This window comes from Lynx rufus, unplaced genomic scaffold (assembly GCF_022079265.1).
Source record: "Lynx rufus isolate CCGP_SWC_20201006 ecotype Redwood Valley unplaced genomic scaffold, mLynRuf1.p SCAF_1, whole genome shotgun sequence".
Lineage (NCBI taxonomy): Eukaryota > Metazoa > Chordata > Mammalia > Carnivora > Felidae > Lynx > Lynx rufus.
Window position 1 is genome coordinate 156,711,836 of NW_025814823.1, and position 15,623 is coordinate 156,727,458.

At 38.1% G+C, this 15,623-nt stretch overlaps 1 protein-coding gene across 21 annotated transcripts in view; it reads right to left on the reverse strand.

The window, feature by feature from the left end:
- MCTP1 (multiple C2 and transmembrane domain containing 1) overlaps positions 1-15,623 on the reverse strand; it is a 525,474-nt gene that overhangs the window by 4,162 nt on the left and 505,689 nt on the right. For 15 of the 21 annotated variants that reach the window (XM_047089153.1, XM_047089172.1, XM_047089119.1 and 12 more), the window contains 2 exons: positions 11,779-11,888; positions 7,476-7,585 (listed from right to left, as the gene is read on the reverse strand). The exons of 3 other annotated variants lie outside the window; for them this stretch is intronic. In XM_047089153.1, coding sequence (XP_046945109.1) covers positions 7,476-7,585; positions 11,779-11,888 — 220 coding nt within the window. The remainder of the gene's footprint in view (positions 1-7,475; positions 7,586-11,778; positions 11,889-15,623) is intronic. 3 more of the 21 variants (XM_047089245.1, XM_047089188.1, XM_047089197.1) reach the window with 1 other exon arrangement.

Sequence of the window (15,623 nt, forward strand, 5' to 3'; positions counted from 1 at the left end):
GGACAGCTGGAGTGCTCTGAGGGCCAACGACAGGGGGTGCCATCTTTGTACTTTCCCTCTGCTTTGCTCCAGCTGGTGTGTGCCATCTTCATCCTCTCCCTTTGCCACACTCCAGAGTGTCAGTACCTCCCTGAGGGAAGCTTTGACACATGTATGGTGCCCCAGTTTTATGTCTGGTTTTACTTCTAGGAGGTGGCTCAATATGGTGACGTAGGATGATCTTGAACTCACCTCCTCCCATGAACACACCAAATCTACAGCTACATATGGAACAGTTCCCTCTGAAAAAGACCTGAAAACTAGTTGAGCAACTTCTTCACATCAAGGAAAAGGCCAAAGTGAAGTGGGTAGCAGAGGCTGAGACACGGTCTCTACCCCAGCAAGGCAACCCACAATCACAACGTAACTCACAAACCCGGAGCGTCTCTCTGAGGACCAGCAGGTGATACCTTGTGTCAGGCACCCTAACTTTTAATTCCTGCACCTAACAGATGAGCCCCCAACACATCTGGCTTAGAAAACCATGAGCCCTAAAGAGCTGTAGTGAAATTGAGAAATGGCTCAAAGAGCTAGTGTGCAGACTCTCTTGCCCCAGGGTGCAGCACAGAAGCAGCCATTAGAAATGCACCCAGACTTCAAGAAATGAAGATCTTTCCTATAATCTTAAAGCTTCAGCTGGAGGGGCAGGGACCTGCTGGGACACTCTTCTGCTTGTGGGTGACATATTTGCACTCTCTGTCTGCCTTGTAAAGCTGGTGGGTGCCATCTTTACCCTCCAACTGGCAGGCACCATCTTCACACTCTCCCTCTGCCACGCTTCAGAGCACCAGCATTTCCTGGACGGGAGTTTTTGCACACATCTGGTGCCTTTGCTCTTGTGGCTGCCAGCAAGGGGACACCCCTTGATTGCTGGGCTCAGTAAGCCAGTATTGCTTCCATTCCTGAGTTACATGGGACTCTAACAATCAGACCATCCTTGGCAGATGACCATCCCCAGGACACTGTACACATAGCAAAGGGAAAGATCCTCCCAGTTGCTCAGAGAAAGAAGCCTATTTGCAAGCTTTGGCCTTCTGGGCCACCTTCTGCTCCGGCACACTTAGAATAATATGTGGGAGAGTTCTCAGGGAACAGAGTCCAGTGGATACGGTCTTTGCACTCTCTGCCTCACTAGAGCTCATAAATATCTCCCCAGGAAGGTGCTTATATCCTTGTTTGACATCCTTGATTTTTTGTAGCTACTTTTGGTGGATAAAGTGCTGCTTGTGTTTCTGAGTCCCACACATTTCTATAGTCCCAGGCTACAACACACGTAGTCTGTGAAAGAGAACTATTTGTCCTGGAGCTGCAGGCCTACATGACAAGCTTTAAGTTTGGCATACATCTACAAGCTTAGAGACGTGCTCTGAGGAAGTGAGTGCAGCAGGGTGTCATCTTTCTGCTGTCCCTCCACCTCACTACAGCTCCCTGGCATCTCCTAGAAAGGAGTTCACACACTTACCTGGAGCCCCAGTTTTAGTCACTGTCTCCCAGGGAATATTCTCTAGATAACCTGGTTCTAGTGGCTAGAGGGGCTTATGTGCAATCCCATAGAAATTATAGATATATATTTGCATTCTTTATATATTTATATTTACATAAATTTATAAATATACATAAATTTATATGTGTGTGTATGTATATATATACATATATATGTGTATGTGTGTGTGTATATGTATATATATATATATATACATATACACACACACACATACACATATATATATATTTAAATTGCATTCTTTAACAGCTGCTGCCCGAGGGTTTGGTTTCCAACCAGCCTGAATCTAGGTACTAACTGGTCTTGGCACACCATCAACTACAAGGAGCTATTAAAATAAGCTACTCAGACAATCAAAAAGGTTAGAGAGACAACCAAGAGCTAAGGCAGGGTTGAATAATAAGGTTCACCTCCTAAACAAGGCCAGCCTTTCAAGAATGGGAGAAGTGTCTTTTCATCTAATGCACAGAAAACAACAGTCAAGGTAAATGAAGAAACAGAAATATGTTCCAGAGGGAAGAAAAAGATAAAAATCTCTGGAAAAACCTTAAGGAAAATGGTAGGTAATTTACCTGATAAAAGTCCAAAGTAATGGTCATAATAATGTTCACCAAATTCAGAAGACTAGAACACAGTGAAAATTTCAAAAAAGAGATGGAAAATATAATGAAGTACCAAATAGAAGTCACAGCTGTAGAATCCAGTCACTGAACTGAAAAATACATTAGAAGGATTCAATAGCAGACTAGATGAAACAGAAGAAAAGAACAGTGAACTCGAATACCTAGCAGTGGAACTACCCAGGCAGAGGAGATTAAGGGACATGGGGCAAAACCAAGCATACTAACACAATAGGGGTCCCAGAAGGAGGTGAGAAAGACAAGGGGGTTGAAAACTTCCCTAAACCTGGGAAGGAAACAGGCATCCAGATCCAGGAAGGCCAGAGAGTTCCAAATAAGAGGAAGGCAAAAAGACCCACACCAAGGCATAGTTTAAAAGAGAAAAGGTAAAGATGACCAAAAAGAAAAGTCCTAAAAGCAGCAAGAGAAGAACAACTTGGTAAGTAAAGGGAACCCCCATAAGACTATAAGATTTTTGTCAACAGAAATTTTGCAAGCTGGAAGGGAGTGGCACAGAAGCTGAAGGAGTTCATCACCATGAAACTGGCCTTACAAGAAATGTTAAAGGGACTACTTTTAAGCTGAAAAAGGATGCTAATTAGTTAAAAAGAAAATATGAAAGTATAGATCTCACTGGCAATGGTAAATATATAGTAAGGGTAGTAGATTAATCACTTACAAAGTTAGCATGAGGGTTAAAAGACATAATAAAACTACAATAATTGGTTAACGGATATTCAAGATTAAAAGATGTTAAATGTGGGACACCTGCGTGGCTCAGTCAGTTGAGCATCTGACTTCAGCTTACATCGTGATCTCTCAGTTCATGAGTTTGAGCCCCACATCAGGCTCACAAGCTGTCAGCATAGAGCCCACTTCAGATCCTCTGTACCCCTCTGTCTGCCCCTCCCCTGCTTGTGCTTGCTCAAAAATAAAGATGTTTAACATCAAAAACATAAAACACGTGGATGGAGGTTAAAATGTAGAACTTCAAAATACATCCAACCTTACAACGTTACCAATTTAAAATAGACTGTTATAAGTTGTAATATATAAGCTTTATGGTAACCACAAGGCAGAAAGCTCTACTAGATACACAAAGGATAATAAAGCAACCAAAGCATACCACCAAAGAAAGTTATGAAATCACATAGGAAGAGAGCAAAACCCATCTATATATGTTGCCTAAAAAAGACTCATTTCAGATAGAAGGACACAGAAAGTGAAGGAATGGAAACCAAAAGAAAACTGGGGTAGCTATGCTTACATCAGACAAAACATACTTGAAAACAAAAACTGTAACATGAGACTAAAAAGGGCATGCGATGATAAAGGGGCCAGTCCAACAAGAGGACAGAGCATTTTAAAGTAGTTATACAGCCAACATAGAAGCACCTAAACATGTAAAGTCAATATTACCAGACATAAAGGGAGCAATAGCAGTATAATACTAGAGTACTTTAATACCTCACATCAACACATAGATCATCCAAGCAGAAGATCAGTAAGGAAGCAGTCTTAAGTGACATGTTAGACCACATGGACCTAACAGACATGTATAGAACATTCCATCCCAAAGCAGGAGAATATGCACTCCTCTCAAGGGCACATGGAACATAACATTCTCCAGGATAAATATGTTAGGCCACAAAACAGATCTTAATAAAACAGATTGAAATCATATACATCTGAAAAAGATGAAAAAAACCACAATGGTATTAAACTAGAAATCAGTTATAAGAAGAAAACTAGAAAATTCACTAATATGCGGAGATTAAATAACATGCTACTGAACCAATTTGTCAATGAAGAAATAATACCTTGAGACAAATGGAAATAAAACATACCAACATGTATAGGGTACAACAAAAGCAGTTATAAGTGGGAAGTTCATAGCAATAATGCCTACTTCAATTAAAAAAAAAATCTCAAACTAACTTTACACCTCAAGGAACTAGAGAAGAAAACAACAGGCAAAACCCAAAGTTAGTAGAAGGAAGGAAATAATAAAGTTCAGAGCTGGTTCTTTGAAAAGATCAGTAAGATGGCAAACCTTGAGTTAGACTTACCAAGAAAAAAAGATTTAAATAAAATCAGAAATGAAAGGATATGTTAAACCAGAAACCACACATGTATAAAGGAGCATAAGAGACTAGTGTGAACAATTACACACCGACAAATTGGGAACCTAGAAGAAATGACAAATAAAGGTGGTAATAAGCTCCTTGACATTGGTCTTGACAATGTTTCAGAGTGGACACCAAAAAGCAAAGACAACAAAAGTAAAAATAAACAGGACTACATCATACTAAAAAACTGCACAGCAAAGGAAACCAGCAATAAAATAAAAAAGCAACCTACTGAATGGGAGAAAATATTTACAAATCTGATAAGGGGCTAATATCCAAAATATATAAAGAACTAATAAAACTCAACAGGAAAAACAAAAACACAGTCCAATTAAAAAATGGGCAGAGGATCTTATTTTCCAAACAAGACCTACAGATGGCTAACCGGTACACGAAAAGATGCTCAACATCACTAATTATCAGGGAAATCAAAACACCTTGAGTTATCACCTCACACCTGTTAGAATGGCCATTATTCTTGTCAAAAGACAAGGAAGAACAAGTGCTGGCAAGCTTGTGCAGAAATAGGAACCTCATTCACTGGTGGTGGGAATGTAAACTGGTGCATGTGGAAAACAGTATGGATAATCCTCAAAAAAAAAAAAAAAAGAAAAGAAAAATTGAACCACCCTATGTCCATACAGTTCCACTTCTGGATATTTAGCCAATGAAAACAAAAACACTAACTCAAAAAGATAAATACACCCTCCTGGCACATGTTCATCGCAGCACTGTTTATAATAGCCAAGACATGGAAACAAACTAAGTATCCACTGACAGAATAAGGAAATCTTGCCATTTACAGTAACATAGATGGGCCTTGAGAGCATTATGCTAAGTGAAAAGAGTCTAAGACAAACATCTTATGATTTTACTTATATGTAGAATCTAAAAAAATAATAAACCAAGCTCATAGATTCAGACTGGTAGTTATCAGAGGCAGGAGGTGGGAGAATGGATGAAATGAGTTGAAGGGGTACAAATTCATGGGGATGTCATGTATAGATAGCATGGTGACTCTAGTTAATAATCCTGTACTGCATATCTGAAAGTCACTAAAGAGTAGATCTTAAAAGTTCTCACCATAGGAAAAATGTTTGCACTTCTCCATCTCTGGCAATGAGATTTTCAGAAAGCAATTTTCCTTTTAAATTACACAAAATTTAAATTTAATGCTTGCAAAAGATGCTGTGATTGACTTCCTTGGATCACTTTTGGACTAGAGCAGCCAAAAACCACGACAGAGGAGCTATATCTACCCATACTAAGTTATTCAACAGTGAATCCTCTGCTCTTACCTGAAGAGCAAATGTTGTTGGAGGGCAAACAGGGGAAATTGGAGCTATTACAGAAACAAAAACTGTAATGGGATAGCAATGTCAAAACAATACACAAAACCAGAAGTATCTATCCCACATATTCTATGATACAAGGTAGAATTTCAGTGAGATAAGTCTACTCTGAAATTTATATTGCTCTTAATAAGTGACCAAGCATATTCACATATACAAAATAAATTAACAGCTTTATATGAGATCAACAAACCGAGCTGTAACTTAGAGGATCTTGGCTCTTCTTCAGGAAGTTCAGCAGAATAAACTTCTTTTGCAGTCTTGAATTTGGTCTGTCTCCCCATGTGAGACCCATGTCTTAAATTTCTGGTTAACATTTCAGCAATCACCTAGCACTAAAGAAATACTGTTCTTGTTTTATTTCATTTGATGAAACAAGAGGCCCAAACACATTCTCTTAGAATTACGTTTAAGACAGAGCTAGTGAGGCCACCCCAGGTTACAGAGCCAGATGTTTGCCATGGGCTCTGCATTTTGAGAACGCTGGGGAAACAGAACCAGAGGTTCACTACCTATCACAGCTGAGATGGCAGTTCTGACCCTAAGTAGGTTAGAGATAATAAACTGCCACACCTCATGCCCTACCCTAATTCCTTCAATAAAACAGCATCTGTTTTAAATACCAAAGGAAAGAATGAAAGACCTTGAACATACATCAGGGAAGCAAGAAGAGTAGAAATGCTTCCCTCCTTGTGTAGTGAAGGTATATCTTATTTGAAACTGTTTAAATTATAACAAGGGAAAAAAGTAATCATTCCCCCCACTCCTTACTCAAGATGTAAAGTAAGGAGAGTGATGATAAAGGGTAAGAGGGCTGATTCAGGATATGACAAGATAGGCCAAAAAGAATAGGGAGACAGGAATCTGAAAACTGGAGGGTTTGGAGACCTCTGATCCCTTTTGTCACTTTTTCCAGCATTTCTTTAAAAATCTCAGAAAATAACAAAACATTCCTTTTCAAGTGTAAACGTGTGTTTTCTGGACTTAATACCCAATTTGGTTCTTTGCATTTTATATGTTTAGCAATCTTAGGTGTATGCAGGCTGAGGGGGAAGTAGAGTGTCATACTTCTACTGAGTCATGTTTATGTATATCATTAATGTAGTTTTATAGGTTAGTACATCTTAGAGAAGGACAATTTTTTTCAAACCAAGAATTTTCTCAGATAAGGAACAGAAGCCCTAAAATAATGAAGGATGCCGAAACTACCACCTAAGTGGAGTCTAGGTCCACAGGAACTGTTGGCCTGCAGCATAACTGCGTTAAAAATTAGGACCAGAAAATACCACCTTTAAAGTGAACTTGCACAGAAGCAATTTTGTTTAGTATACATAAAGCAGGTTTCTTATTCCTAAGCAGCCTGTCAGTGCCAAGGACCCTTTTTCTGCCTCCTAAAGGTGACCTCTTAAATAGGCGGGATATATAGAACTGTGTTTACGGACACTTCCACAAGATAAAGCACCACAGCACAAAAGCATATTGTCCTAAATGCACCATATGGATCGAAATGCCTCTGTTTACGTATAAGTGGTGAAAATAAATCAGAATGGTATCTAGACAAAGCTACACTTTGATATATGAAGAATCTGCACAACTACATGTTTACAGTATGATGGAGCCTATGGTGCCAGATAAGAAAAATGCATTTTGTAGGTAGACCTAAATCTTTATACTGTTGTGATTTTTAACTGACCTGTCTCTTTTCATCATGGAGTAGCTTCATGATAATAAATACAGGGAACTACTGACAGTATAACTCATTCCTTAAAAATAGTTTGTTCCTAGTATCTAAGGCAGTTTACAAAAAAAAAAAAAAAAAGGCTTTACTTACCCCAGACAAGGACAATGTATCTCAGTGGAATGAAGTACAGGATGACTGTGAACACACAGAGGGCTACAATGGCCAGCCAGCTTAAGAATGGGACAGTCCAGTTGAAAGTACTGAATAAGAAATTAACACATCAGCAATCTGAGCACTTGATACTTTTTTCAAGCAAAGATTAAAATAAATGTGATTCTAACCCACACTCTGGACCAGGGATCTAGTAAGACTGCATTTCTCTCTGGAATAGAAGGCAATTGTAGTAGACTGTCAGAGGACACAGGTTAGTCACAATCTGCTGAGTTTCATGAAAGCAGGGCCCAGGTAAACAAGGCTTGCCACCAACCCCTCCAGATTGTCCCAGGTGACTTCAGGGCCTCAAGGTGCACTAGACTCCTAGGTGGTTAAAAAAAAATTTTTTTAAATAGGTTTTTCTGCTTTTAAAACTAGTAGCCAATCTTGTTTTCTCCAAAATTTCATAGAGGAGAATGCCCCTGGGCCTACCATTCTTTCTTCTGTCAACTCACACTGGATTCCCGACACTGGAAATAAAATGTCAGCAATTGTCTGTAGACTTAAATCTTACACTGTTGTGTAAATCCTCTTGAGTTTAGAATTCCTTCGAGAAATACTCACTTTTCACTTCAGCTATGTTTCAAATGTAACTAGAAGTCAGGAAGGGGGAACAGAGCAGTGAGATTTGTAAAAATTCACCTGCCATCCTTGCCCTTCCCAGAAATACAGAGATAATTAAGAAATAAAGTCAGTAGTGACTCCTATTCTCCCTGTATTATTTCTGGCAAAGGAAAGCACATGGTAGATTTGTTGGAAAGACTGAAAATGGAGTGTAAGCTGGCAAAGTGGGTTACAGCAGGGCCTGCCTGATGGGTCTGCAGTGTTCCCATCCTGCTGCTGATTGATAATGTAGAGGGGTCAGGGAAGGCTGCAAGACTGAATGTTGACAGTGAGATAACATCAGAACAAAGAACAAAAACAGGATCGGTGAGGAAAAGTAGAAGAAGTTACAAAAAAGACAGTACGAGGAAGATGGGGAGGAATGTAGTGGGACAAAAAAGAAAATGACAGAGAAGTTAAAAAAGATGTAGAAAAGCAGGGAAATCGAACATGGAAATATTGCAATAGTTTAGGATTCTTTGTGTAGAAATTCTGTAGTGAATCTCACGGTTTTTAATGGAGAATGGCAAAATAATAACGGAACCATTGCATGGAGTCCACAATGTTGGGCATATAATTATGTCACCGTTTACAAGCATACAACTGCCTCAACAACCAGCCTCTGAGGAGGAACTAACACATACTGTTGAGTGACACTTTACTGCAGTTTAATGAAAAAAGCAAAAAAGATACCTATGTTCAGAGCCTAGATTCTGCCCTTTGACTTTAGACAAATCAACCTTTCTGTGCCTCAACTTCCCCCTTTAAAAATGAGGACCGCTGTTACTGTGGTGGACTGATACTGATGGCAACACATTTATGTGAATCAAAGTGATATTTTTAGAGCCAATCAACTCTAGTAGTCTATTGCAGTGACAAGGGCGCCAAAGACACTTCAGGAAAATATGAAATTATACATGATAGGGATAAATGTGAATGTTTTTAATTTTCTCTAATTTCCTGATAATGTATGTTATATGCACTTGGAGTGGGGTTTGTCCAGGGCAGTTTTTGCTCCTATAAAGGATGATTAAGAGATTTTCTTCCTATATTTCCCCTCGGCATAACACTGAGGTGTGAATCCTTAGCTTTGTGGGCATATACCTTGCCTTTTGTCTGTCTAGGGTCAAATGTTTCCTAAAAAAATTTTTTTTTTTCTAGTAAAAGAGGCACAATGAAATCAATCTGGTTGTCTTGTTTTCAGTAACTCTTGGGGTCTGGCTTTTCTCTTTGTTTCCTCCCCTGGCCAGAGTGAGCACCCTGTTTCACTGTCACCTGGTAAAGGATCGTGCCTTCCTTTCTTCGCTGACACCTGTACTTCCCTTGGTTCTGCCCACGTGTGGAGAGAACAGAAGGCTGAGGAGGGTCTGCTCGTTTTTCTGGGGCTCAGCTCAGAGCCATGCATCAGCACACCTCAGTGTGCAAGAGCACTGGCTCTTCAGTGAGAAAACCCTCCTTCTGGGCAGCCTCCTGAAGGGCTCCCTATGTTCTCCTTTCTCCTCTTGGAAGGATAAATGGCAAGGAATCGCTACCAGTGTAGCTAATGTCAGAAAAAAAGACTGCCCTTTTCTAAATCCACAGTGCATCATGAAAACTAAATCTAGAATATGATCTTTCCCCAAAAAAGATGCAATTCAAGAAAGTTCTGGAATGATTATTTAGTAACAAGATGTGGTAATTATAGAGGCTTTTCACTTTTTACTTAATGATTGCTTCTGAATCTGCCTTCTGAATAGATGCATTTTATCTCATGTGACCCTAGGGGACCTTCTCTTTTTTAATATTCAAAAAATTGTGCAGGAAAGATGGCTTCTATAAGACTCACTGGATCCTATGCCTGTTTCTGTTTTTTTTTTTTTTCAACGTTTATTTATTTTTGGGACAGAGAGAGACAGAGCATGAACGGGGGAGGGGCAGAGAGAGAGGGAGACACAGAATCGGAAACAGGCTCCAGGCTCCGAGCCATCAGCCCAGAGCCTGACGCGGGGCTCGAACTCACGGACCGTGAGATCGTGACCTGGCTGAAGTCGGACGCTTAACCGACTGCGCCACCCAGGCGCCCCCTATGCCTGTTTCTGTACCTCAGCCTATACCTATACCTCTGTCTATACCTGTGGAAAGTTCCATAAAACTCAGTTTTTCCCAAGGCTGTTCCACAGCCAGGATCTGGTCATATCCTCCACCTGGCTCTGATGTTTTCCAACCAAGCATCTGAGGTCCCCAACCACCTAGAGTTACAAAGAAGCCTTTTCCTCTCAGGCATAAATTTGCCTGACCTCAGAGCTGACCCAGTGTCTTTATGGTATAAATGAAATACTTCCATCAGGTATCAACACATAGTGTACCTCAGAGAAAGGACAACACTCAAAAGGGAAATGCCCTATTTAATTTAGGACTTCACACTATGCTCCAGTGGAAAGGGTGTGCAGAACAAAGGAACATTCTTAGAAATGGAAATAACATGGAGAGGAAGAAGAAAAAAATGTGGGACTTGGTCTTCAGATGTCTGAGACTAAAGGCTGCTGTACATTTGGAGTAAAGGGGAAGCTATTCTAATATGATATAAAAAATGGAAACTCAGCACCTATGCATAAGTGGAAATGTATTAAAAAATGATACAAAATAAAATGCATTATTCCTTGAAACATGAAAAGCACTAGGTGAATGACTCACACCTTTAGTTTAAATAATTTACTCCTTTCAAATGTGTATGCCCAAGGATTCATATCTGTAGAACGCTTCTGGTGAATAATAATATGAATAATAATGGATACATGAAACTAGAAAATGTAGGTTTATCCAGATAACAGCACCCCTTGAATAGACATTTAGCAATCATTATGTAGGCCAATTTTCACATACTTTAGTAGTATGGAACCTTAGTATATTTTTAACTGGTCATTAAGACTTATAAATCCACATCATTGGATTTATAGACAGTTGTTTTTAAAAGTTCATTAGTAAATAAAACTATTGCAAGTAAAACACAAGTAATGTAAAATTCACAAGAATATTCTTAATATAAGAAAATTATATTCTTAATTTTATATTAGCTTTCAATGAAGCTGTATTTATTTTTTTAATTAGGAAAGGTAATTCCTTTTTTAAGAATTATTAAAACTATTAGTTTATTTCATCTGTAATTATGATCTCAACTATTTAAATAGACAAGTTAAAAAATATTTTTGCAGAGTGCTCTATAAAATATGATTTTTTTTTAAATTTTAGAGTTACTCGATGACAATATGTCAACCTGTAATAAAATGAAGATGTGTCTTGATTACCTGAAATTCTCATCTAGTTTGGTTTATTTTTTTCCTATCACGATTTCATATTCCATTTAAGAACAAAGTCTTTCACTGTGAAAATGTGCTAAAATTTAGGACGGTGTTATTTCTTCAAAGCTACAAGTAGGACTTCTTTCCAACCAATATGTTCTAAATTTCAGGAAGGAAATTGACAGAACTTTCAGAAAACCAAAGACTGGCAGAAACAAAGTAAATAATGATGAAACTGAGCAATAGATCACCCAGAAGGAGTATCCCCTGCCAAAAAGAATGTGGCATTTCACCCTCTGAGAAACAAATGGACACTCTGTCCCACAGAAGGTCAGGGCTCACATGTCAGCATCACTCACTTCTTTATCCTTTCGCCAAAGGAAGCCACTTCATCTAGGATGTTCTGGACACTGATACAAACCTCCTGGATGGCATAGATTTTATTTATAAATCCCTTTTTTTCACTGTCCTAAAATACAATTAAGAAAAAAGAGAGATTCTGTGTGAGTAACGGTACTCTTCAGTGCTTGAATTCTTGAATTGTCCCTCTCTTACATTTTTAAACTTAAATAAGCTTCATCTCTGTGTATATATAAATGGATGCTTGGAACCGATAAAAATATCAGGGTGTAAAGGGAGATGGAGGACGAGGGGCACCCAGCATCATGGACCTATGCCAACATAAAGGTAGTTGCAAAGCAAGAGACTCCAATTCTGTTGATTTTGCCCTGATGAACAGAAACATTTTAGCCAGAGTTGGGGGGTGGGGGTGGGGAAGGATGTAAAGGTGTAGGAGAGAGGGCAGGTCTCAGAATAACCAAATCCGGAAGACCTGTGAGCAATGAAAACTGAAAGGGGAAAAAAAGAAAAAGACAAGGTCAATGGAAACTAATCAAGTAAACACTTCCTAAGTAGTAGTTTAGGAAAATCAGATGCAAAGTAAGCCTGGCCCATCTCTTAAGTATAACAGTCCATACCTGATGCAATAGCATATGCTATTTTCGGGTTCTAACTAAACATTTCCCCCCCTCTTTGTACTTCGTTATTCATTTTAAAACTTGTCCTGGTTTTAAGCAGAGCTAGTGTGCTCCAGGGAATGGGTGGGTGGGATTGAGTGTAAAGCACCCAGAGAATGGTGTGAGCCTGGGGGAAATGTGCACATTTTGTAATTTTAGACCCAGAGGAAGAAATAGTGGTGGCCTTTCACGATTGAAATTTCTGCTTAGTAGCCTGGCATCACAGGCACTTGCCTAGGCTGTTTGGTGGAGACCATCCAACCCTGATTCCATGACTCCATTCCTCCATGCCAGCTTGAATATCTATGGAAATGTAGATCCAATTTCATTACTTTAACTTCTTTTGAACACTTCCACACTGTGCCAGAACACTTGAGACCTCATGTGGCAGTCAGTGCTTGCTGAAAGCAGCCAGAAAGCTAGAATAATAATGTCGTCATGTTGCACATTTACATACTGACTTTCACTTTAGAAAAGTCTCAAGCACTTTGCACTGTGAACATGGCTGGGCTGGCATCCTGCCACCTTAGAAACTGAGGGCAAGTGAATGACAGGTGTATCTGCAGACCCCAAGAACAACAGGCTACAGTGGGACTGAGGATATGGAGGCCAGTTTTAAACATGATCTTTAGATAAAAGTTACTTAGAGCTGTCATTTTAAATTTAATTCCCATGGGAGATATTGTCTTCATTATTCATTTGGCTTATATCAAGATAGACTGTCCAGACAATAAGGTAGATGCGATGCATAAGGCTCAAAGTAGACAGAACAATTAAGTACTCTCAAGGTCCCCACTGTCTTCAAAAGCCACCCTTCACTTACCATTACAGACATGAACGCATCAATTTCTTGTCTTTTTTCCCTCCCCAGTAATAAAACAAAGTCCATTAATTTCACTTCTGCAATTGTACACTTTAGAAAAAAATGGATATCCAGTGGCTCCTTCTGTTCTTCCCTAATTACAAAGTTGGTCTGTTCTAATCATCTCTATGGCCTTCAGTGTTTTCTCTCTCAAACACCGGCTAAATTCATTTATCTCTGTGAAATAAAGTGCTCTTACAAGTATTTTTCTGCACACAGAATAAATCAAGCTAGAATCGAAGAAGGCTGGTTGCACAATCAAAATTCATTGAGAATAATGTCTTACCAGTTTGAAATGATCATGTGAAAAAATACTTTTCACAATAGCAATAAAATCCACAATCACTTAAGCATAACATTAATAAGATACGTACAGAATCTACATAAAGAAAAGAGAGATACTGTGTTTCTGCACTGGAACAGTGATTATTAAAAGAATGTATTCTTTTCTTCTGTTGAACATACAGGTTTAGTGCCTTTGCAAGCAAATTCTAATGTGTTTGGAATGCAGTGAAATGGGGAGAATTTGATAAATTTGTTTGGAAAAATAAATTGAGTGCTATAGCCAAGAAATTTTTGCAAAAGAGAAACAATGAGAAGGCATTTATTGTACCAGATATTTAAGTAATTAAAATATGAAAGATGAACAGTGAAAGAGAGATTGTTTAATGATAAAGCACCGCATAAATCCACCATAAAGATGAAAGCAGTATGTTACTGGGTACTTGTGTCAACTATTTGTGGAAAATTATGTTAAATCCTACCTCAACAGACTCTCAAATCTACTTGAGATAGCCCAATTCTACTCAGATCTACCTCAAATAGCCACAAATACATTCTAGATTAATTAAAAAGCAAAACAACTAAAGGTGAATTATAAAAACAGAAGAAAATGTAGGTAAGTTATTTAGTGACCTTGGAACAGGAAATAACTTTTTAAACATACAAGCAGTAAAGGAAGTCACAACAATAATTGGTGGCAAAAGTTACATAAAATAAGAAACTTATTCTGTCAAAAATCCTCATAAATTTAAAAAGCTAAATGGGAAAAAGTTTGCAACAAATATGACACATCAACGGATGGGATTTCCCGTATACTCAATATTGGAAATGTTGGTCTGAAAAGACCTTCATTGCAGTTTTTTTTATTATAACAAAAAGAAAAGAAAAAACAGTGACATGTTTTGTGGAATTACTTATAGCACAAACAACTGACATACTACTATGAAATTACAAAATATTAAAGAGAATATTTAATGACAACAAAAATGCTTATGATCTAATAGATATGGGGGGGAGAGGTAAATGTGAGATAAAGTATAATAACTTTTTTTGAAATGGGTGGGTTGGAAAAAAGATGAAGAGAATGTGTCAAAATATTACAGGTAATAGAAGTTACCTCCTATAATATTAATAATTCTTAGCAATTAATGCTTTACTTTTATTTCACTGATTTCCTCCAATATCATAATTGAAGGAACATGAGTAGAAGAAATAAAGGAATTGATACTCATTGAGCATGATTTTAGGTGGTTTCTCTATTTTTTCTTAATATATTTTTTTTGTATTTTTATATCTGTTTTAAATTATTTTTAGAAAGAAGTAGAAGATAAATACACACATTAAGCATTATCATGTGTTTTTCAACATGGCTCATTCAATCTTCATAACGTCATCCTACAATGTAGCTTTTTCTTCCACTCTACTGAAGAAGAAAGGAAGGATTGAGAAAAGTGACAACTTGGATTAGGACTATGATAGGCCAACTCCAAAGTTTATTCTCTCCATAATATACCATGTTACCTTACCATCCTATCCAGGAAGGTTTCATTTCCTACCCAGAATTCCAGTGTAATAAAAAAGAACAAAAGACTTGAAAACATTTAGGAACTTATATTGTAGTCACCATGACCAGCAAGATAATAAAGTCAGGAAACTTGATTCAACAGTAGGAAGTGAAAGATGTGTTAGAAACCACCAGATGTAATGTCAATAATGCAGTGTGTAAATATTAAATACTGGATCTTTGTTAGTAAGATGTGTCACTGAAAGCATGTACAAAGTCGTCTTAGTAGATACTTTAAAATTGATGTGCTGGTATATGATTACTGGCTAAAGAGTTTTAAAAATCTGCTCACTCTTAATTTTCTGTTTTTTCTCTACTCCTACCCTACTACCCAACCCCTCATCCCCAAACACAAAAAAAACAAAATAAGATGGCCTGTAATGTTGACAAAGTTTTGAAAAGCAAATGCTTTGGGATAAAATTTTTATTTTAAAATCTCTTTCATCAAGTCCTATATTCCTCCACTGTGGTCCCCAACCA